The 25312-nt window shown below is 31.7% G+C and overlaps 1 protein-coding gene across 6 annotated transcripts in view; it reads left to right on the forward strand.

Moving 5' to 3' along the window:
• Positions 1 to 24036, forward strand: part of LOC134706244 (zinc finger CCCH domain-containing protein 10-like) — a 121683-nt gene extending 97647 nt beyond the window's left edge. For all 6 annotated transcript variants that reach the window (XM_063565011.1, XM_063565008.1, XM_063565010.1 and 3 more), the window contains 2 exons: positions 4017 to 5237; positions 21966 to 24036. In XM_063565011.1, the coding sequence (XP_063421081.1) occupies positions 4159 to 5223 (1065 nt within the window). In that variant the 5' untranslated portion in view covers positions 4017 to 4158 and the 3' untranslated portion in view covers positions 5224 to 5237; positions 21966 to 24036. The remainder of the gene's footprint in view (positions 1 to 4016; positions 5238 to 21965) is intronic.
• The last annotated feature ends 1276 nt before the right edge of the window (positions 24037 to 25312 follow it).

Raw genomic sequence — 25312 nt, forward strand, 5'->3', positions numbered from 1 at the left:
ACTTTTTATAGAAAATTTGTTTATGGTTAAAAACTTTAAAACTTTTGTAAAATATTTAAAATATAGAAACAAGACATATTTCCTTTGTTGTAAAACATATTTGGTCTTTAAGGGTGTTGCAGGTTTACATCCTGTGTATACTTGTTGATGGTAAATATTTAGAAAATGTGTTATCTGTAAAAAAAAAAAAAATGAAAAAAATAATCTGATTTTAAAGTTGTACAATGTATTAGAATTATTATGAAAGCTGTATTACATTAAAATTTAAGTGATATTTTTTTTACATAACCATAGAAATTTTTCTTCTTGATCTTGCTACCAGATATACTAAGTGGTCATACAAGAGTGGTTCTTGCCAGACACCTTGTTAGGTACTAGGCAGATTTGCTACCAGATATGCTTGTTGGTCATACAACAGTTGTTTTGGCCATACACTTTGTTGGGTTCTAGGCTGATTGCACTAAATGGGTTTCCATGCAGACATCCTTAATTTGCACCATTTTCTTTGCGTGGATTTCCCCCCAAGAGATAAGAAACAAATTAGTGACAAGTTTTTTCTCACATGTCTTAAACACATGCATTTGATGTAAAAATCAGCTGTAAAGATGATTTTGTAATGACATAACCATATGGTATATGTGTTAGCTTTCTACCTTTAAGTTAACCTGGAAAGTTAATTGTCGCTGTGGGATGTTATACACAGAAGGAGTCTTTTCTATTGATACTATTGTTACAGTAAGTTAGTTCTATTTTGTTTTTGTCAGATCGCTTGTGAGAGAAGGGGGGGGGTGTATGCTATTGTTACAGTAAGTTAGTTCTGTTTTGTTTCTGCCCGATCGCTTTGGAGAGAGGTTAGATGATTATTGTACAGTGGTATCTGTAGCCTCTGAGGTTGCAGTATAATTCACTTTTCAAAAATATGTTTTTTGTGGGGGCTTTAAACATTGTTCATATTGGAATCTGCAGATGTTAAGCTTTAATCATACATTTTTTTTTCTTTTTGTCTTGAAGAAATAGAAAAAGATATAAATTTCATAGAAGAAACAAATTTGAACTTTCAGCGGGTACAACTTTTGTATATAAAGTTTACAGTGACCTATAATTAATTCTATTTTATCTGGTTTACGTGTAGAGTTGTCTCCTTGGCAATCATATCACATCTTCTTGGTCTCTGGTGTAGCGGTATATATAAAGGGTATCTAAAAGAATTTATAAGAAACCAGTATATATATATGCTAACTTGTTACAACTCACAAAATCAATATTTAACACCTTTTCAGTTTTCTGTAGGAGTTTTGTATACTTGAATTATGGCATTCATCATTTGAAAAACTTTACATTTCACTTCTTCTTAGGTTAGAATATTGACATTTATTACATTGGTTGCAATGAATTACATTGATTTCCCAGTTAGTTAAATCCGATAATTTCACATGTGAAATAAACGTGGTTATTTCACTCTCTGACGTCATACAACAATAGGCGTTGTCAAGACGTCGATAACGTCGAAACAAAACATGCGTAGGAAAACCAAATAGTTCCTTACATTTTCTACATTAATTTCATAAATAAAAGCAATTTGACAATGTAATAAAAACATTATTATTCAAATGAACTCACAAAATCAATATTTAACACCTTTTCAGTTTTCTGCGCACTCGTTTAATCCATGCGTCGTTCGGTCACGCGTTGTCTTATTTTTTATATTCAAATACGGCGATTAGTTATACTATAATTATTTTAAACATCAAGTGTCAATTTTGTTGTTGCTATGAAAATGTTGTCAGCAGATGAGGCAGGCATGCTATTATTGTCTTATATAAACACATTTCATGTAGGCGTTAAATCCACAACTGAGAAACTCTGCATTCATGGAATTAAAATGTAAGAAAGAAGGTTGGCATTACCAGGGAACTTTTATAAAGACGTGTAAATACTATGGACTATGACATACATATTAAAGTGAAGGTGTTATCTAACTGTGATCTGTATTATAGTTCAGCATTGATATAGTATGTTATTTCCCCTAGCTAACATCAGCTAACATCAAAGACGGCTCTGATTGTTATAGCATGTGTACAGCTTGTAATTTAGGGGGGTGAGGTAAACACTATCAATTTAACACATGCACAATAGCTGGCTTGTCTGTAGTCTTATTCAATTATAATTATTCACTTAAATGCATGACAAGGATTGTATGCATTTTAATGGTCCAATTATTATGTTTAATGTGTGGGAAATAATAAAACAAATAATTACACAATTGATGTTTCTGTTAATTTTTTAAAATGAGTCTGTAGAGTGTGACATTTTTCATTTAATGTTTGGGTGGTTTATTATAAAGCAAATATTTATTTAGCAATTTTCAAAAGCTGTTATGTGGCAAAATGTTCTCTTCTATAATAGGATGTCCTGTGTTATTTTAAATAGTCTTGTAAGTATATGTCAGCCAAAGTCTACAGATATAAAACAGGTCAATTGTTAATTCTCAAAGTTAAGTCACAAGCATAAATTTGGTATTTTTTCTGCAATAAAAAGGGCAACAATAGTTTTTCAATTCAGACTTGTTCCTGACTGAATTTTGAATTGAAATATGTGTTGCATTATTATTGATCAATATTGACAATTTTCACGTTTTACAGTTCAAGAGTTATTGTCCTTGGTCTATTGGAAAATGGCACTTTTATATCATTTCTGTGCAATCTATACATGACCACATGATCAAGGCTTTTAGAATTTGGATATGTTGTTACTGATGAAAAATAAAGAGATCCAAATCGATTTTAATGAATTTTTATTTTACTGACAAGGAGTTATGGTTCTTGATGATTGAAAAATAGTACGTTATATTGTTTCCGTGCAATAACTTATGAATTGTTTAATCAATGCTCTTAAAATTTTAATATGATGTTATTGACGACAAAATAGTTGTCAATTTTGTGACATTGATGATGTTTATTTTTGCTGTTCAGGAGTTATGGTCCTTGAAAGATTTGAAAATGATAGGCAAAGAATGTAGCAGGTCAAAAAGGCCTGAAAGTGCATTTCAAAAGGTAGAAAACCCAGTTTTCTGTCAATTTGACAGGTCATTCCTTGTTTAAGTTTTCTGGAGTCTTTTAAAGAAATACCTTCTATAAGTACCAGAATCAATGTTGAGTGCATTGTAATTGTTTCTTACACATAAGTAAAATGGCCCAAACCTCTGTTGTATTACTATAACTGAGATACCAAAAGGTTAAGTTAAGTTTAAGGTTTCTATTGTTATATTTGATACGTTTATATAAACCATGAAAATCTGAAACCTGAAACAATTTGTGTGTTGATATAGGTTGAAGCCTGAAGCCTATAATAATGATGTACGACTAAAATAAAGTAGGGTTAGGTAAAGAAACCTGAACCTTTTTGTGTGCTGATATAGGTTGAAGCCTGAAGCCCATAATTAATGATGGATATGTATGAATAGTATCATTAACCAGTTAGATAAAAAAAAAATCTTGATTCCATAGGATCTATAATTTGTCAATTTATTAAGTTTGTTTTGTTTTAGATAAGAATTATTGTAGAGTGATGGGGGAAGGGAAATAGCTTGCAGTGTTATGGGTTCTAAGAGACTTAACATGAAAAAAGTTAAAATTTGACTCTTTCTTATCAAATTATTTAATTTAATGAGTGCTTTTTAGGGGGGATTGTTGAAAAAGATGCAGTTTTATGAGAATTTCAAATTTTTGGTGTTATATCTATAAGTTACAAACATATGATATTGTGAGGAATCATTGAGAGTGAAACAGTATTATCATCACCCATTCAGTCCAAAAATTAGTATTCTACAAATGAATTCACATATATTTTATTGTGCATATATATATAAACATGTACATCTTATACAATATTATAGTTATTTTTCCTCATTATCTGGCAGACTTGTATATTTATATGCTTTGCGTACATATATTGCCTTGCGCAGCATTGCTTCTATTGGGACCGGCGTACATCACACTTATCTGTTTTACTTGCAGATTCAAACAGAGGATGCAGTGATGAGGCCAGCAGTCCGAGCTCTGATATAGCAAAATAATCATCTGTTTGTTGACATTGAGCTTTCTCTTAACTTTGGAATATTTCTTATCTGTGCTTTTTAAACTTTACTAACTTATAATTATGTCAGAAAATAGTGATACAAGCGAGGACAGTCAAAGATATTTAAATGGCAAAGATCAGGATGACATTTGTCGGGATTATTTGCGCAATGTATGCAAGCGTGGAAGAAGGTGTAAATACAGGCATCCGAATCCCGATGAAGCTCGCAATTTAGGTAGAAAACACGACATAACAATATGTCATGACTATCAAAATACTGGTTGTCGAAGACAAAATTGTAAATTTCTTCACATTACACGTGAGGAGGAGGAACATTTCAAACAAACTGGACAATTGCCTGTACGATTGCAACAGGCTGCAGCTCTCGGCATGGGGGCACCACCAAATGTTGACATTCCACTTTTACGAGGTGAAGTTCCAATATGCAAAGACAATTTAAAAGGAAATTGCAAAAGGGGAAATAAATGTAAATATAGGCACGTAGGTATGGAGGATTATGAGAGAGAGAAACGTCATGATCAAAGAAATAATAAGATGTATGACCCTTATGATGAATCTGATCGGTATGAAGGGTATGAGGGATTTTCAGGTAAGCGGAGAAGAACAGATAGAGACTTTGATGGATACAATGGATTTGAAACAAGGTATCCTATACCTGCCCGTCCCTATAGTTATCAGTTGCTCGAAGAAGAGAACGGAATGTTACGTAGAAAAGTGGAGGAACTTAAAAAACAAGTTGCAGACTTAACTGCAACTAATGAAGTATTACTTGAACAAAATGCACGTTATAGAGTAAGCCGACCAAATGTTCAACAAGCCTTAAATGGAGTGGCTGCACAACCACCCCAGTCCCTTAATCATCTAGCAACTAGTTTAGCGCAGCAAATAGCACTTAATAGTGAATTAGTTAACCAGCATGCATTGCAGCAGCGATTAGCGAGGGAAATGGCAAATGGTCCTGGGAATTTATCTCTGAATGTTCCGGTCTCTCTTCCACAGAACAACATGTCCATGTCAGCAGTGTCCATGCATCAAGGTGGAGCTGGGCTAGTGTCCTACCCAATAGTATCCCAGGGAATGAGGTCTAAAGGCATACCTAACAGTCTGGGGCCATTAACTTCCTGAACAGTCAGTCTATGGTAAGTACACCTACTTTATCATGTTAAAAGTATCTGCTTGTTAATGTCACACAAGTCTACTAAAATGAAATGAGAATCTCCTGAAAAAGATATAATTAATCTGGTTGACAGAAAAGATAATCTCACTAATGCTCTGTTGAAAAAAGAATGGCTGCTTGCCAAATTGTTAATTTGTTTGTGTTAAATTAGGAGTATTGTGAACAGTTATGCTTTATTTGTTTTGGTCACACTGAATTCATCTGCTGCTTAGGTTCTTCACAGGAATGTATTAATTAGTAAAAGTATTTTGTTTAATCAGAAACATGTGTTTTGTTAATGAAATGTGTTTTTGGGGTGTGTCAGTAGATAAATCTGGCACCACACAAAAAAAAAAGTTTGAAAATTCAAAAAAAAAAATATCATTCATAAAATCTTATCTTAATAATTAGAACCAATCGCAGATTCATGTGGGATGTAGGAAAGTTATGATAGAAACAATTTTTTTTGGGTAAAAATCATTCAATTTTTGTAGAGCCTGCAACTTTGGTTGCAGAAAGCTCGACATAGGGATAGTGATCCGGCGGCGGCTACAGCAGCTGTGGCGGCGGTAGTGTTAGCTCACTTCTTAAAAGCTTTATATTTAAGAAGGTGGAAGACCTAGATGCTTCATACTTTGTATATAGATGCCTCATGTTACGAAGTTTCCGTCAGTCACATGGCCAATGTCCTTGACCTCATTTTCATGGTTCAGTGACTACTTGAAAAAAAAGTTAAAATTTTTTGTAATGTTTAATTCTCTCTTATTGTAGTAATAGGATAACTATATTTGGTATGTGCGTACCTTGCAAGGATCTCATGCCCGTCAGACAGTTTTCACTTGACCTCGACCTCATTTAATGGATCAGTGAACAAGGTTAAGTTTTTGTGGTCAAGTCCATAACTCAGATACTATAAGCAATAGGTCTTGTATATTTGGTGTATGGAAGGACTGTAAGGTGTACATGTCCAACTGGCAGGTGTCATCTGACCTTGGCCTCATTTTCATGGTTCAGTGGTTATAGTTAAGATTTTGTGTTTTGGTCTGCTTTTCTTATACTGTATGCAATAGGTCTACTATATTTGGTGTATGGAATGATTGTAAGATGTACATGTCCAACTGACAGGTGTCATCTGACCTTGACCTCATTTTCATGGTTCAGTGGTTATAGTTAAGTTTTTGTGTTTTGGTCTGGTTTTCTTATACTGTATGCAATAAGTCTACTATATTTGGTGTATGGAATGATTGTAAGATGTACATGTCCAACTGACAGGTGTCATCTGACCTTGACCTCATTTTCATGGTTCAGTGGTTATAGTTAAGTTTTTATACGACCGCAAAATTTGAAAATTTTTTCGTCGTATATTGCTATCACGTTGGCGTCAACGTCGTCGTCGTCGTCCGAAAAATTTTAGTTTTCGCACTCTTAACTTTAGTAAAAGTGAATAGAAATCTATGAAATTTTAACACAAGGTTTATGACCACAAAAGGAAGGCTGGTATTGATTTTGGGAGTTTGGGTACCAACATTTTAGGAATAAGGGGCCAAAAAGGGCCCAAATAAGCATTTTCTTGGTTTTTCGCAATATAACTTTAGTTTAAGTAAATAGAAATCTATGAAATTTTGACACAAGGTTTATGACCACAATAGAAAGGTTTGGATTGATTTTGGGAGTTTTGGTTTCAACAGTTTAGGAATTAGGGGCCAAAAAAGGGCCCAAATAAGCATTATTCTTGCTTTTCGCACAATAACTTTAGTTTAAGTAAATAGAAATCAATGAAATTTAAACACAATGTTTATGACCACAAAAGGAAGGTTGGTATTGATTTTGGGAGTTTAGGTCCCAACAGTTTAGGAATTAGGGGCCAAAAAGGGACCCAAATAAGCATTTGTCTTGGTTTTCGCACCATAACGTTAGTATAGGTGAATAGAAATCTATGAAATTTAAACACAAGGTTTATGACCATAAAAGGAAGGTTGGTATTGATTTTGGGAGTATTGGTCCAAACAGTTTAGGAATAAGGGGCCCAAAGGGTCCAAAATTAAACTTTATCTATGGTCGGGTGGTTGTCGCTTTGACATATTCACCATTTCCTTTCTCAATTTTATTTGTTTGATTTCATCAAAATTGAATAATCTGGGTTCTTTGATATGCAGAATCTAACTGTGTATGTAGATTCTTAACTTTTGGTCCCGTTTTCTTATTGGTCTACATTAAGGTCCAAAGGGTCCAAAATTAAACTTAGTTTGATTTTGACAAAAAATGAATTGGTTGGGTTCTTTGATATGCTGAATCTAAAAATGTACTTAGATTCTTGATTATTGGCCTAGTTTTCAAGTTTGTCCAAATCGGGGTCCAAAATTAACCTTTGTTTGATTTCATCAAAAATTGAATAAATGGGGTTCTTTGATATGCCAAACCTAACTGTGTATGTAGATTCTTTATTTTTGGTCCTGTTTTCAAATTGGTCTACATTACAGTCCAAAGGGTCCAAAATTAAACTTAGTTTGATTTTAACAAAAATTGAAATCTTGGGGTTCTTTGATATGCTGAATCCAAACATGTACTTAGATTTTTGATTATGGGCCCAGTTTTCAAGTTGGTCCAAATCAGGATCTAAAATTATTATATTAAGTATGGTGCAATAGCAAGTCTTTTCAATTGCAAAGTATTACACAATGGCAAGAAATATCTAATTGCACAATATTGTGAAATAGCCATTTTTTTTTTAATTAGAGTTATCTTTCTTTGTCCAGAATAGTAAGCAAGAAATATCTAATTGTAAAATATTGTGCAATAGCAAGAATTTTTATTAATTGGAGTTATCTTTCTTTGTCCAAAATCAACTTAAATCTTTGTTATATACAATATACAATGTATGTTCACTTTTTACTACCAACTGATAAATTAAAATAATCTTTACCATTCAGTGATAACAAGCAGTTTTTTTACATCTTAATATTTTATGATGTATTTAAATGAGTAGTTATTGTTGCAAACTCCATTAGAAATTTTAATTGAGATTAGTTTTGGAATAAGAGAAAGGGGGATGTGATTAAAAAAATTGGGTTCAATTTTTCTCATTTGAAATTTCATAAATAAAAAGAAAATTTCTTCAAACATTTTTTTGAGAGGATTAATATTCAACAGCATAGTGAATTGCTCTAAGAGAAAACAAAAATTTTAAGTTCATTAGAACACATTCATTCTGTGTCAGAAACCTATGCTGTGTCAACTATTTAATCACAATCCAAATTTAGAGCTGAATCCAGCTTGAATGTTGTGTCCATACTTGCCCCAACCTTTCAGGGTTCAACCTCTGCAGTTGTATAAAGCTACGCCCTGTGGAGCATCTGGTTGTGTTTTGGTCTGCTTTTCTTATACTGTATGCAATAGGTCTACTATATTTGGTGTATGGAATTATTGTAAGATGTACATGTCCAACTGACAGGTGTCATCTGACCTTGGCCTCATTTTCATGGTTCAGTGGTTATAGTTAAGTTTTTGTGTTTTGGTCTGTTTTTCTTATACTGTATGCAATAGGTCTACTATATTTGGTGTATGGAATGATTGTAAGATGTACATGTCCAACTGACAGGTGTCATCTGACCTTGGCCTCATTTTCATGGTTCAGTGGTTATAGTTAAGTTTTTGTGTTTTGGTCTGTTTTTCTTATACTGTATGCAATAGGTCTACTATATTTGGTGTATGGAATGATTGTAAGGTGTACATGTCTAGCTGGCAGGTGTCATCTGACCATGACCTCATTTTCATGGTTCAATAGTCAAAGTTAAGTTTTTGAGTTTTGGTCTTTTTTGCTAATTTTATAGCAATAGGTCAACTATATTTGGTTTATGGAAATATTGTATGATCTAATTGTCAGTTAAGCACGTTTTATTAGACCATGACCTCCTTTTCACAGTTCATTGCTCATGTTGCTCAGTGTTAAGTTTTTGTGTTTTGGTCTATTTTTCTTAATCTATAAGCAATAGGTCAACAATATTTTTGTATGGAATAATTGTTAGCTGTACATGTCTGCCTGTCATTGTCCATCTGACCTTGACCTTATTTTTATATGGTTTATTGGTCAATGTTTAGTTTTCTTGGATAATGTTAAGTTTATGTGACAGTTGTAATAAAGCTTTATACTTAGGACTATCTACAAAATATTAATGATTAGTAAAGAAGGTGAGACATTTCAGCGTGTGCACTCTTGTTACCATTATGCTCCCATACACCTACCACCCATGAAATGGATCACCTAAATATTGATTTAAAAGTTGAAGGTCATTATAGTTTTACACACCATCTGTCAGACTCTGCCCATCCACCAGTCCAGCAAATCATTTTGGTCTGATGATTTTGTGCCTTTTAGAAGATACTTGCTTTTTAATTGTCAGGGATACAGTTTAGCCGGAGAAGAAAAACCTTCTCATCTCCACCATCCCCCTTTTTCCATATTGAGCAATCACAGATATGTAGAGTTGCATTCAAAAGATAAATGAATCATAACATTTAACACAAAATTATCATCTAGTATTACACAATCAATGTCACTTTCCTTCACACAAATAACATGTCTGATTAAAACTTTACTCCAGTCATAATGTGTCTTACAAATCCTGACTGAAACAAGTTACACAAGATTAACTCAATTTGACTGTGATCACCTCCAGTTTTGGAATATTAAATAATCATGCAACTGTTCAAATTAAGAGAAAACAAATCAGGGTTACAAACCAAAACAAAGTTGAATGCCGTACAGTGACCTTTTGTTTGTGTCATTTTGGTCTTTTGTGGATAGTTGTCTCATTGGCAATCATAGCACATCTTCTTTTTTATACATACCTATCAGTGTTAAAGTCTTTTGATGTCATTTCACCTTTGGTATTCAATTAGGCCCATACAATAAGACCAATTAGTTAAAGTAGATAAATAGAAAAAGATGTGGTGTGAGTGCCAATGACACAACTCTCCATCCAAATAACAATTTAAAAAAGTAAACCTTTATAGGTATTTTTCAGATTGTTTGATGTCATGGATGTTATATTTATTTTATTTTACTTTAAAAAGTGTCAACAAAACTGTGGAACACAGAAAATTGACTTGTAGTGGGTTTTCAAAGGGCAAACAAAAATTTAATTAGATTATTTCAGGTTTTTCACAAATTTTTTTAGTGTTTCATTTAAATTTATGCTGTTAACACATACACATTTCATTGATTAATTTGATATTGTGAAACATTTAACTAATCCCAAAATGGATAATAATTGAAGTATAAATAATACTTTATGTTCAAAGAATATGTTACATGAAGAAGGAATGATTTCTAAATATATTGAACACATTATATGCTTTCTAAGTGTAATTTATGTGATACTTATGATGAAACAAAGTTGGGAAGTGAAAAGTATAAGTATAAACATATGAGTAAGTGTATGAAGGGGCAACATAACAAGATACTACACAATAAATCATGGGTCTGTTTGATTGGTCTACATATACAATAATGTAGTACTCTTGATTATAGAACTGTAGAACCTTAAGTTTACCTCTGAGAGGAACAATACATCAATTGTGTAATGATATTTTAGACATTGATACACTTTATACACAGAAAAAGGTGTAATAAAATAATTGTTTATACTGTAATAATTTGTTGGCATGGAGATGTTTTCTGCATAAAAGAGGGAGTCATAATCTGATGAATTAAAAAGGAGTCTGAAAATAGTCACCACTATCTGCCTGTGTTTCCAAAGACCAATGTTTTTCATTGACCTCAATTGTAAATTTGAATTTCTTAGCTACTTTGCTTTAGATCATTGTACCCCATTTTGAAACAATGAGCATTGAAATATAGAAATGATATGTTTGTTACATTACTTTTTAATGGTAAATCAACATTAAGAATCCATGACTTCCGGTAAATCAACATTAAGAATTCATGACTTCTGATTACAGGTGTCTTTGATTTCTTTCACAATGTTTGAGATTCTAAGGCCAACTATTATTGATATTTAAGGTCTTCAGTTATATCATTAACACAGTGGGTGCTTCTGGTGGTGCAGAAACTACTTAACCCTGCCAGGGTGTACTTGAGTTATTTGCCAGTTCATTGTAGGTGTTTTGTATTTATGTGATAAGGTGGGTGTACTTGAGTTGAGTTATTTGCCAGTTTATTGTAGGTGTGTTGTACATATATGATAAGGTAGAGGCAGGGGTAACTGTCCCAATTTTTATTGTATTAAACTTATTTTTTTTTAGATTTTTATCTTTGAACATTGAATTTTATTGTATATACAAAGCTATACTAGAAACTCTTATGTGTGAGAAACAAACTTTTTATAACTCCTCATTTTGGAACATATTCCAGGGTGAAGGTGTTCCATAATATGTAGGTCATGGGTATAGAAGAAGTAGGTTAGTTGTCAATAAATCTTTAGTTTTCTTGTACTATGTTTGTTAATGCCACAGCCGTGACAGTTTTTATACTAACTTGGTCAGCTGTATTTTATCTATAGTTCTTTGCATGTTTCAGTAATAAGTAGGTTAAGTGCTATAGGAATAAATTAGTGTAAGGTCAACCATATTTGGTTCATAGAATCAATTTAAGAACTAAAGATTTACATGTCTGGTGGACGAGTTACCTGACCTTGATATCTTTTTCATTGGTCCATAAATTAAAAAATTAACATCACATTTTATTGATACATGGAGCAAGTTTTCAATCTGAAAGAGTTGACACATTTTTCATCAATTTTAAGTCAATTCAAACCTTTTCAGGTATGCCTCTTTATTTCACAGCTTTGACATTTTCTGTGCCATGTATAATAAACTGTTTGTTTTGATATCTTTAACCATGGTTTTGTCTGTTCTTATTATGACTTTTTAATTTGAACTCTTTTGTCTTTAGTCTGGTTTTCAGTTGCTTTGCAGAAGCTTAGGAGAGGGACAAAAGATACCAAAGGGACAGTAAAACTCATAGATTGAAAATAAATTGAAAAAAGAAAGACAAACAGACAAATAAAAGTACACATGAAACAACAAAAAAAACTAAAGACTAAGCAACACAAACGTCACAAAAAAAACGTGCTCAGAAAGGGTAAGCTGATCCTGCTCTACATGTGGCACCTGTCGTGTTGCTCATGTTATTACAAACCCTGTAATAGTCTAATTCAATGAGGTTGTCTCTACAATTGTTGCTGAAAATTTTGGGTACACACATGTTGATTTATACGAAATCTTGTAATAAGAATTAATACATTTTGGATGATTTTGAAACTGTAAAATTTGATAGCATTACTTATGTATGTAGCATTTCCCGACTGTGCAATGGCTGTATACCCAGTCAAGGTCGTTAAAAACTTCCATTTGTTGTAGCATTTCCTGAAATCTTGCATTTTTGTTCAATGCATGTACAAAGGGACGAAAGATATCAAAGGGACAGTCAAACTCATAAATCTAAAACAAACTGACAACGCCATGGCTAAAAATGAAAAAGACAAACAGAAAAACAATAGTACACATGACACAACATATAAAACTAAAGAATAAACAACACGAACCCCACCAAAAACTAGGGGTGTACAACTTATCTGTAAATTATACAATCAAAATGTTAAAAAAATCAAAAAAAAGTTTTTAGTTATCATTTAGTAAATGTCAAAGTTTATATCTATTTCTTCAGAATTTTGTCAGTACGAACTAGATTGTTATTGCACTTCAAGAACTCAATCCCAAAGTTGATATGTAGTTAAAATGTAATTATTCTGCAATGAAGAGTTATGATTTATGTATTAAATGAACATTTAAATCATCATTAAACTGTAGGCATTATAATCAGATTTGGTTTACTTCAGTTATAAAACTTCTATAGACTTCAAAATGATGCGTGAATATGATTGATTGACTTAAAAGTTATTAAATGAAATAAAAACATACTTTAAAGATGACTTATGAAAAGGATGGCCTTAAAATTTATTAACTAAAATAAGATTTTACCTTCTTGAACATTTACTTCTTGACAATTGTAAAAAACTTGTTGGTTTTGGAAGATTTCCAGTTAAAAAGTTCTATTTTTTCATCAACTTGTGCAGACTAAAAGGTTTATATGTCAAAAATATCAGCCCAAAGAATATAACAAGCCACAAACTACCAACACATCCATTTGGAATTTTTATGGTACAGCAAGACAGCTAAACATATTTCACCATTTTACGATATTATAAAAGTTATATACTAGAACAGTGGGTAACTCAGAGTTATATTAAAAAAAAAAAAATGGAAATAGCTCTTGCTCATAAAATTTAGGATTTCAAAGAATAAATATAGTTGAGTTAAAGCGACTTTGAAAGAATCTCTTTAAAATGAATTCTAGTCTTAGATTTTTGACAAAAAGACTTACAAGATGCAATTAAGGAAGACTACTTGTTTTTATTTTTATCCTGAAATAGACTATTTTACAATACAAATACATGACACACGTGTACAGATAAATGACAGGAGGAATATGTATAGTATAGGCATGTAGTCTGTTATGTCATGTTTTAATGTGTCAATATACATATTTTGTATTTTTCAGCCCTTTTTCTTACATTGTCTGATAATAATTATATATATATATATGGTCAGGACCACTTGTAATATATACAAGACAAATTCAGTCTACTTGTAATACATAAATGACAAAGTCGTGCCTTTAAGGAATCAAAATTAATGACTTTTTAAAGAAAAATGAAATAAAAACCTCGAACAATTCCACTGTGATGTAATTAATAAGAAAAAATTCCCGTGTTGATTAGATCAAGGAAGCTAGTCAATCATGATTGGATTACTTTTCCTTTTGTAGAAAACTAACCAAATATATCATAATAACTGAGAGTTTGACTTTGTCGTGTTGGAATTAATATGCTGGAGTTTACCTGACATGATTAGTTTTGCTGTAATTTACAAAGAAAATCTTAAATACTGCATGATGCATCATATATAACTGTAATTGATCAAAGTTTGATGGGATTTGATTTACCTGATTTTGAGTTAATTATGTATGGCTATCTTGGTAGGATATTAACGCAGGTGTTTTATAATTAACTACAATCAGGCGATGCCCTGTAGTCAGTGCTATGTTTTCTAATTAGTTATAATCAGGTTATTTGTTCATTGATTGGAAGCGAACTGTTTTGTACTGTTTCCAACCTTTATGACCAGTAATTAATAGATTGTTATAATAGTAATTCTATGTGGAGACACTGGAGTATGATTTTATTACATTTTTAGCCTTTAAGACCCTGTGATGTTACACAGCTTAAAGATAAGTCAGAATTTAATGCAAAACCCCCAATTTGATTAAGAAAATAATATTGTGAAAAGTTTATAGATATTAACCTTTTGAAATTGTAAATCTATATTCAATAATTTTGTAGAAAAAATACTGTTTTTAAGAAGTTTACAAATTTATGGACCAATTTAGAAATGGTGTTGCATTATGGGAACTCCAGTGTTTAGGAAGTTCTGATTGGTCCTAAGATATGGGAACCTCACTGTCTTGAGATGTTCTGATTGGTCCTGATATATGGGAACTCATTGATTTGGGATGTTCTGATTGGTCCAGACAAAGGAACTTCAATGTTTTGAGATGTTCTGATTGGTCCAGAAATATAGGAACTTCAATGTTTATGATGTTCTAATTGATCCTAAAATATGAGAACCTCAATGTTCTGGTTGGTCCAGAGATAGGGGAACCTCACTGCAAAGTTAGTTTACATTCTTAAAGGGGTGGTCAAGGTGGCATAATCAGTGGCATAGCCAGGGTTAAAACGATGTGGATGTTTCGGACCATTTTATGCAGAAAATTATTTTTTATTTAAGCACATGTACTCCCTCAGAATCCGACCCTAGTTGATTTTTGTTTAAATTCAAAATACCCACCAATTCATATATTTATATTTTTAACCAACTTTTTATCGTTTTCTCGAAACTACCATCATTCAATTCATAAATATTTGATTTTAAGTTTCTTACCCAATCTTATCTTGACATATAAAAAACGGACCCCGGGCCATTACAGCGACACTTCTGTACAATTTAGTATTTTCGGAATATAGGAACTGAAGTGACTTTTCTTTCCAGGAATTTGAGTCTACAACGTTGGCTTTTTGATTTTTGATTAATGAGCTCAACGCTCTGCAGGAGACATAAAAAAATACTGGACGCCCGATCGTCCAGTATTGTTAGCACCTTATGTGTTCAATTCTTGCCAGATTAAGTGAAACTCATATCATAAGCAATGTCTTTGATAATTTGGAAAATAAGTCGTAATCAAGTATTTTTAACCAGTAAAGATATTGAAAATAAATAAGAAAAAGAAAAAAAAGTGGGTTTTTTTTTATAGTTATTCCCTTGTTCATTGCCCTTTGATAGATAAAATATGACATGTAAGGTGCATGGCGGGGAACATTGGATCTTTGTTCTTTACTGATTGAAAATAAAATTAGTATTTGAACCTAGATAGAAACGGGAATTCGTAAGCATAGGACTTATCACGATCTATTACATATTGATATTTTAAATCACGTCGTTTACCATGTCGCAAGAAACGATGTCAGGAATCTGGATATGGTGTTTTAATTGTTAGTTGCTATAGTCAGATAAGAAGCCATCACTCCACTTAAAGGTTCAATTTCAAATGAAACATGTCCACGGGTCTGCATATCAGTCCTCTCCGCTTTATTTAGCCGATGAAGTAGACTTTTTTTACTTTACAAACAAAAGTTAACTTGAAACACTATTCAGCGATTCAACTATCTTTTTTACATCAACTAAATTATCATAAATGAGAGACCAGGCATACTGCTTCGAAAATTACTGGAAGTTATCCTCATATCCTCAGCCTTGTTACACATGTGACATTTTGATACTTCCGAGTTAAACTGCTGCTATTTTATTTTATTTTGTCAAAATGATGTGGATGCTTGAGCATCTGAGCATACATGCAAGCTACGCCACTGATAATGTAAGAACAATTAAGCTCCCAACTTTATTGCTTATTCTTATAAGTCAAACATGTCAAGAAATACCTGATGAAGGAGTCACAGGACCATAATACTTTATTCTTAGTTTTGTTGGTTACACTTGTATCATGCACAGACTTAGTGAAGTAAAACACAAAATGTTACCGAGTGCTGTTGATTTTTTACCATGTTACAGTATTAGTTACTATATCAAAGTAACTTTTGTTAGAGGTAATTTATCATATTAAAAAGGCATTAGTACTTCTCTGGATACAAACACTGCAGTGATTACCAATTTATTTTAGATTTAAAGCTTCATTAAAATATTATTTTAAGTTGCCCCTGTGCCAATAGGAATCTAATGGAGGTGGATGTATAGATGAGATAAACATTTACCCTCATTCTGATAAAAACAGGGTTAAAGAGAAAATAGGCTGGTATATTTTGGGGCTTATCTGGTGACATTAGGTTTAAGAGAATGTACCCAAATAAATTTAGTTTTAAAGACGTGGTACATTTTTAGACTTATTAGGTCCTACCAATTTACCAAAAATAGAACATTGTATTACACCATTGCTAATACAACTTGTGAAATTTTAGAATAAAATAATTCAACAAATGTAAGTATTAGACTAGACATAATGTTACAATGATGACAATCATATCATTTACTGTTTTATACTTTAAAGGATTTAAGTTCAAAGAATATGTTGAGGGTCGGAAGCTGGAAGGTCTTTTGCGGGACATTGAGATTGAGCCTTTATTGTTTTGGGAATTCAGGATTGGGATTTAGGATAATTTAGGATTTACAATGAAGATATCTGGACTCGAGGAAAGAATATTGGGATGACACCCCCTCCTAATGCCCCTCTTAGATGATTTATATAACCTTTGATATACAATGTACCACAAAATATTACCAGTCCTAGTTCCTGCAAAACAATATTCTACAAAACATAGTCTGACAGTTTAAACTGGTGCCAAGACCAGACTAGAACTTCTTATATTACGTATAATAAAAAGGAAATTGTATCATTACAGTTTAAAGTGTTTATTTATAAAAGTCCTTATTTGCCTATTCAATACAAATTCAGTTAAAAATACAGATATATATGGAATTATTGTCTACTTAGAATACATTATTGTATATTGGGTCGGTCTAACTGTTTGTCTCTATTATGTACTTTAATCATTACCCAGACTGTGTAATGGTCTTACTATAAGTATTGTACTGTGACAAATCTTAAACGATATTAAGTTGCATAATAATCATAATAATGGAAACTTATTGGGATTGTAAAGAGGATTATAATGGAGCGTATGCAAAGCTATATTTATTTAGATATATGATTGTAGTGGGAGATAGATCAATGTTCATTATTTAGAAGGTTTTGTTATAAGGCATTCATGGTAAAGATTTTCAATATCATTTAGGAATAAGTAAATTATCATAAATGAGAGACCAGGCATACTGCTTCGAAAATTACTGGAAGTTATCCTCATATCCTCAGCCTTGTTACACATGTGACATTTTGATACTTCCGAGTTAAACTGCTGCTATTTTATTTTATTTTGTCAAAATGATGTGGATGCTTGAGCATCTGAGCATACATGCAAGCTACGCCACTGATAATGTAAGAACAATTAAGCTCCCAACTTTATTGCTTATTCTTATAAGTCAAACATGTCAAGAAATACCTGATGAAGGAGTCACAGGACCATAATACTTTATTCTTAGTTTTGTTGGTTACACTTGTATCATGCACAGACTTAGTGAAGTAAAACACAAAATGTTACCGAGTGCTGTTGATTTTTTACCATGTTACAGTATTAGTTACTATATCAAAGTAACTTTTGTTAGAGGTAATTTATCATATTAAAAAGGCATTAGTACTTCTCTGGATACAAACACTGCAGTGATTACCAATTTATTTTAGATTTAAAGCTTCATTAAAATATTATTTTAAGTTGCCCCTGTGCCAATAGGAATCTAATGGAGGTGGATGTATAGATGAGATAAACATTTACCCTCATTCTGATAAAAACAGGGTTAAAGAGAAAATAGGCTGGTATATTTTGGGGCTTATCTGGTGACATTAGGTTAAAGAGAATGTACCCAAATAAATTTAGTTTTAAAGACGTGGTACATTTTTAGACTTATTAGGTCCTACCAATTTACCAAAAATAGAACATTGTATTACACCATTGCTAATACAACTTGTGAAATTTTAGAATAAAATAATTCAACAAATGTAAGTATTAGACTAGACATAATGTTACAATGATGACAATCATATCATTTACTGTTTTATACTTTAAAGGATTTAAGTTCAAAGAATATGTTGAGGGTCGGAAGCTGGAAGGTCTTTTGCAAGACATTGAGATTGAGCCTTTATTGTTTTGGGAATTCAGGATTGGGATTTAGGATAATTTAGGATTTACAATGAAGATATCTGGACTCGAGGAAAGAATATTGGGATGACACCCCCTCCTAATGCCCCTCTTAGATGATTTATATAACCTTTGATATACAATGTACCACAAAATATTACCAGTCCTAGTTCCTGCAAAACAATATTCTACAAAACATAGTCTGACAGTTTAAACTGGTGCCAAGACCAGACTAGAACTTCTTATATTACGTATAATAAAAAGGAAATTGTATCATTACAGTTTAAAGTGTTTATTTATAAAAGTCCTTATTTGCCTATTCAATACAAATTCAGTTAAAAATACAGATATATATGGAATTATTGTCTACTTAGAATACATTATTGTATATTGGGTCGGTCTAACTGTTTGTCTCTATTATGTACTTTAATCATTACCCAGACTGTGTAATGGTCTTACTATAAGTATTGTACTGTGACAAATCTTAAACGATATTAAGTTGCATAATAATCATAATAATGGAAACTTATTGGGATTGTAAAGAGGATTATAATGGAGCGTATGCAAAGCTATATTTATTTAGATATATGATTGTAGTGGGAGATAGATCAATGTTCATTATTTAGAAGGTTTTGTTATAAGGCATTCATGGTAAAGATTTTCAATATCATTTAGGAATAAGTAAATTATCATAAATGAGAGACCAGGCATACTGCTTCGAAAATTACTGGAAGTTATCCTCATATCCTCAGCCTTGTTACACATGTGACATTTTGATACTTCCGAGTTAAACTGCTGCTATTTTATTTTATTTTGTCAAAATGATGTGGATGCTTGAGCATCTGAGCATACATGCAAGCTACGCCACTGATAATGTAAGAACAATTAAGCTCCCAACTTTATTGCTTATTCTTATAAGTCAAACATGTCAAGAAATACCTGATGAAGGAGTCACAGGACCATAATACTTTATTCTTAGTTTTGTTGGTTACACTTGTATCATGCACAGACTTAGTGAAGTAAAACACAAAATGTTACCGAGTGCTGTTGATTTTTTACCATGTTACAGTATTAGTTACTATATCAAAGTAACTTTTGTTAGAGGTAATTTATCATATTAAAAAGGCATTAGTACTTCTCTGGATACAAACACTGCAGTGATTACCAATTTATTTTAGATTTAAAGCTTCATTAAAATATTATTTTAAGTTGCCCCTGTGCCAATAGGAATCTAATGGAGGTGGATGTATAGATGAGATAAACATTTACCCTCATTCTGATAAAAACAGGGTTAAAGAGAAAATAGGCTGGTATATTTTGGGGCTTATCTGGTGACATTAGGTTAAAGAGAATGTACCCAAATAAATTTAGTTTTAAAGACGTGGTACATTTTTAGACTTATTAGGTCCTACCAATTTACCAAAAATAGAACATTGTATTACACCATTGCTAATACAACTTGTGAAATTTTAGAATAAAATAATTCAACAAATGTAAGTATTAGACTAGACATAATGTTACAATGATGACAATCATATCATTTACTGTTTTATACTTTAAAGGATTTAAGTTCAAAGAATATGTTGAGGGTCGGAAGCTGGAAGGTCTTTTGCGGGACATTGAGATTGAGCCTTTATTGTTTTGGGAATTCAGGATTGGGATTTAGGATAATTTAGGATTTACAATGAAGATATCTGGACTCGAGGAAAGAATATTGGGATGACACCCCCTCCTAATGCCCCTCTTAGATGATTTATATAACCTTTGATATACAATGTACCACAAAATATTACCAGTCCTAGTTCCTGCAAAACAATATTCTACAAAACATAGTCTGACAGTTTAAACTGGTGCCAAGACCAGACTAGAACTTCTTATATTACGTATAATAAAAAGGAAATTGTATCATTACAGTTTAAAGTGTTTATTTATAAAAGTCCTTATTTGCCTATTCAATACAAATTCAGTTAAAAATACAGATATATATGGAATTATTGTCTACTTAGAATACATTATTGTATATTGGGTCGGTCTAACTGTTTGTCTCTATTATGTACTTTAATCATTACCCAGACTGTGTAATGGTCTTACTATAAGTATTGTACTGTGACAAATCTTAAACGATATTAAGTTGCATAATAATCATAATAATGGAAACTTATTGGGATTGTAAAGAGGATTATAATGGAGCGTATGCAAAGCTATATTTATTTAGATATATGATTGTAGTGGGAGATAGATCAATGTTCATTATTTAGAAGGTTTTGTTATAAGGCATTCATGGTAAAGATTTTCAATATCATTTAGGAATAAGTAATTTTTGCTAAGATATGTTTTACTACAAACAGACTGGTCTCTATGAAAATTTGGATAAATGAGTGAGTTTCCACATTTTTTTGAATAATGAAAAATAGGACAGGCATGCATGATACAAGAAGTTGTTTTGTAGGGTTTTCTGTACTGCCAACAGTCTTGTTGAAAAGTTCATATAAACTTAGAAATATCCTGATCTGTTATTTAAGACAGGAACTGACAAAATTTTATAAACTTATATATTTTGTGTCGATGTGGAGAGAGAGGTCACTGTCTTGTTGACGTTAACCTTACAACATCTTTTCCTTGGAGATTTAAAGTTAGGATCTAAAGAAGCGAAATTGTTTTATATCGTTTGGAGTAGATAGTACACAACAAAAAAATATAATTTTCCAAACTTCCTGATCTTGATATGTGTATTAACCTTCAACATCTTGATATGTGTATTAACCTTCAAGATCAACAGTGCTACACATTTATATTTTCAAGGCATCACTATATTGGTTAATTATTACAATTTCTCAAGTGACCTTACTGTTTAGGGAATCATTCATGTCCTTAATTTGGAGCATTTCATTTCATTAGGAAATTGACAGTCTAATTATCTCCCAACAGGGGCCTCATTAAAGCTTCCTTAATTATAGAATTTTCACAACAGAAATTTGTGCATTTCCTGGTAAACAATGTTGGAGGAAATTCCATTTCATCTTTCCAAATAAGATGGTTAATTAATGCAACTGTCAACAAGAGTTATCTTCAGGACATATATGATATGATTCTGCATAAGCACGGTCATTTCATTTTGTTGGGTGTCTTACAAGTTCCATTTCACTTTGTAGCTGTCTCCTGTATGAATCTTGATATCTTACAGGCAACATCATGACCATAAACTAAATACTAATAACTACCGAAAACTGATATTTCCACTTATCGACCTTGAGTATCCAGTATAAGTTTATATTATTAATTTTATTCAATGACTTATTTCTCTTTTCCAGATATAAACCATGGAGGTCATAGAGCGTTGAGAGAACAGTCCAGATATTAATGAGATTACAGGGACAACAGGAGAAGACGGAGGATAGAATACTATTATCAGTACTGTGTATTTAAAGGGAGGCGACTCTTACTTTGGGAACACAAGATCAAAGGTTCAAATCATACGATGTTTCATTGTAAATTGAATTCTCAAAATTAAAAGTAATAAATGAAAGAAAATTGCTAGCAGTGTTCAAAAATTTTCAGGAAATATTTTGGTCTTTTTCAGTATTATTTCATTAAGAAATTGGCTAATTTAAACTCATGGCTTAAGAAACTTAACAAATGTTTTTTTTACTTCCAATCAAATATAACTTCTATACACTATCAAAAGTATGTTTGTGATACCACAGTTAAGAATAGATATAAGAAGATGTGGTATGAGTGCCAATGAGAAACAATATCTTTATGGTTCAGGTGTATTTACAATAGAAGTATATAGTTTTGACTGAACAATCTTGTGTTTCCAGTCTATCTGGAGTACCTTTCCCACGATAGACATGTAGAGAGGGCAGTATTGATCGTGTTGAATGGGTCATTGGAAGAACAATTGTTTTTATGCTGTATTCATTGTTGAATTATTGATCAAAGTTTGAGAGTCTAGTTAAATTTTCTTTTGTTGTTTATTAAGAATTTATAAGATAATGTTCATGCAAACTGAGTTTCACATTGTAGATACATTTATTGTTTTGTTATAGAATAATTTGTAAACATGTTATTGTTTTTGAGTGGAAATAAACCTTTGTACGATTATTATTGATCTTGTAAATTAACCACAAGATGTGGAAAACTAGCTTCATTATATAACTTTCAGTTAATTGATTTTTTTAATCCTTTTATTTTATTATACTGTTGGCCAAAAGTTAAATTTATATATTTTAAACATACATTTTCCAAACTACAGAATGTCTATCTTAATATGATCTTCAACTAACCTCTGCTACAGGCTACATATAATGGTACAACTGTGAGACAGTAAAACTGATGTCAAATTAAGTACACTATTTACAAGGAAGATATTTACTGCATTTAAAATACATAAAATTGTCAGATTAACAGCACAAACCACTCTCTAGCACATGTTTGGCGTACTTAGTCTGTTTTAAACAGCATTTAATCAAACTTGGAATTCTACTGAACCACTGTAACAAGGTTCTTTCTACTTCGCTAATAATTATTGAAAATTTTAATGAACTGTGCTTGTTTGAGAATACTCTGGTAAAAATCTTTAAATACAAGGTTTGACTGAAGATGTTTTTTATCTGTTATATCATTATTAAGTAGCCTAACGGAGGCATGCTATATAAAGGCCCTCACATACTATAATATTTGAAGAAAGGGATTTTTTCTGTTTTATTATTACAATGTTATATATATTTTATATATAGTGGATAGAATAATCTGTTGCTATGTCAATCTCACAATTTTTATTTTTTTTAAATGGTCCTGCATACACATGTCAAAGACGAAATTACTTATTTTTCTCAAGTGTTACTTTTTTGTTCTTTTATGTTCCATAACTTCTTGAAAAAGTTTAATTTCCAAAGCTGAACTGACAAGCTATTTGAGAGTTGGTTTGTTTGTATATGGTGTAAGAGAGATAACTCATTTTACATTTGTTTGATAGAGAAGTGTGAATGATTTTACCATATGGGTCCCATAAACTTACAAAATGTTTATATTTTTACATGTCATGTAAATGGATCATACTTTGTGATGTAGAGTAGTTATGCAACATGTTTCCATGGATATGAGTGTTATCATTACATTTGAACAGTATAAATAATCACAAGTTTTCTGTCTATAATATGTTTTATGAGAATACAAAGACTATCTTACTTCATCTGAATATCTGAATTATATATGTTCATTGCCATGTTTTCAGTTCATTATTTAATGATGATAATTTCCACAATCAGTCAATGATTTTGTACAGTATTTTGGATGCCAGCACATTGTAATAAAGGCTTTCTACCAAAATTCTGTATAATCAAAATTCTATATTTTGATAAAATAAAAAAATTGTTAATATATGAGTTTTTTAAATTTTTTTATTTTGTATCAAACCCTTGAAAAAAATATTAAAGGTAAATTTACATCTTTAAATTGAAAAAAAAATCTGTAAACAGACAAGTTTTTATGTTTAATCGCCTTCTAACACAAAAAATGAATGATTGTCAAAATGACAATTATTCACCAAAGGATGTGAACAATGACAGGTACTGAATAAAATTGAATTAAAAACAATCATGGCTGACAACACCAACACATTTTTAAAGTGCTAACAGTTTGCAGGAAGGCACCTGCTGTGACACATTTGTTTATACTTTTATTCACGATTGAATGAGAAGCTGGAATACCAACTTTAAATTCCCTGGTTTGACCCAAAAGGGGATCACAGATCTCCCTGTTCCTTATAGCATACAAGCTACAACAATTAAACAGGACTCTCATTTGTTAAATTGTTTATATAAGATCTCTTGTTATAAATTGCTATAAAAGAAACTGAAGAATGTATCCATTGGCAAGTACTAGATTTTGGAAAGTCATTTTCATTGCATGTACAAATTTATAATTAACAAGAAAGTACATGGATGCCCCATCTGCACTATCATTTTCTATGTTCAGTGGACCATGAAAATGGGGTAAAATCTCTAATTTAGCATTAAAGTTAGAAAGCTTATTAAAAAGGGAACATGTGGACTAAGTTTCAAGTTGATTGGACTTCCAACTTCATCAAAAACTACCTCGACCAAAAACTTGTAACCTGAAGAGGGACAGGACAGACTGATGGATGAACAAACCCACAGACCAGAAAACATAATGTCCATAAATGGGGCATAAAAACACATTGTAAGCCTATTTTTAAGCTGCAGAGTGCTGGAACAAACAAAACACTTTCCCAAGATTAATTAAGGTATGACATAACACAGCAGGGAGATAACTCTGTAAAAATCAGCTGAAAGTTTTAATCACATTCTATTGTTAGTTATGGAAATATCAAGATGCTAATAATGAACAAAATTAGTGTTTGTCAAACTGCAGCATCATATATCCAGTGACTATTTACCGACCCATCAAGTGTGTGGTCCAAGTTTTTGAGAAATTTATGTTTTTATCAAAGACAAACACACACGGTATGGGCTTTGCTCATTGTTGAAGGACGTACAGTGACCTATAGTTGTTAATGTGTGTCATTTTGGTCTTTTGTGGATAATTGTGTCATTGGCAATCATACCACATCTTCTTTTTTATATAATAGGTAAAAATGTCAAAAGTAGGGGTACAGCAGTCAAAATTGTGTTAT

The sequence above is a fragment of the Mytilus trossulus genome, chromosome 2, assembly GCF_036588685.1.
Source record: "Mytilus trossulus isolate FHL-02 chromosome 2, PNRI_Mtr1.1.1.hap1, whole genome shotgun sequence".
Taxonomy (NCBI): Eukaryota; Metazoa; Mollusca; class Bivalvia; order Mytilida; family Mytilidae; genus Mytilus; species Mytilus trossulus.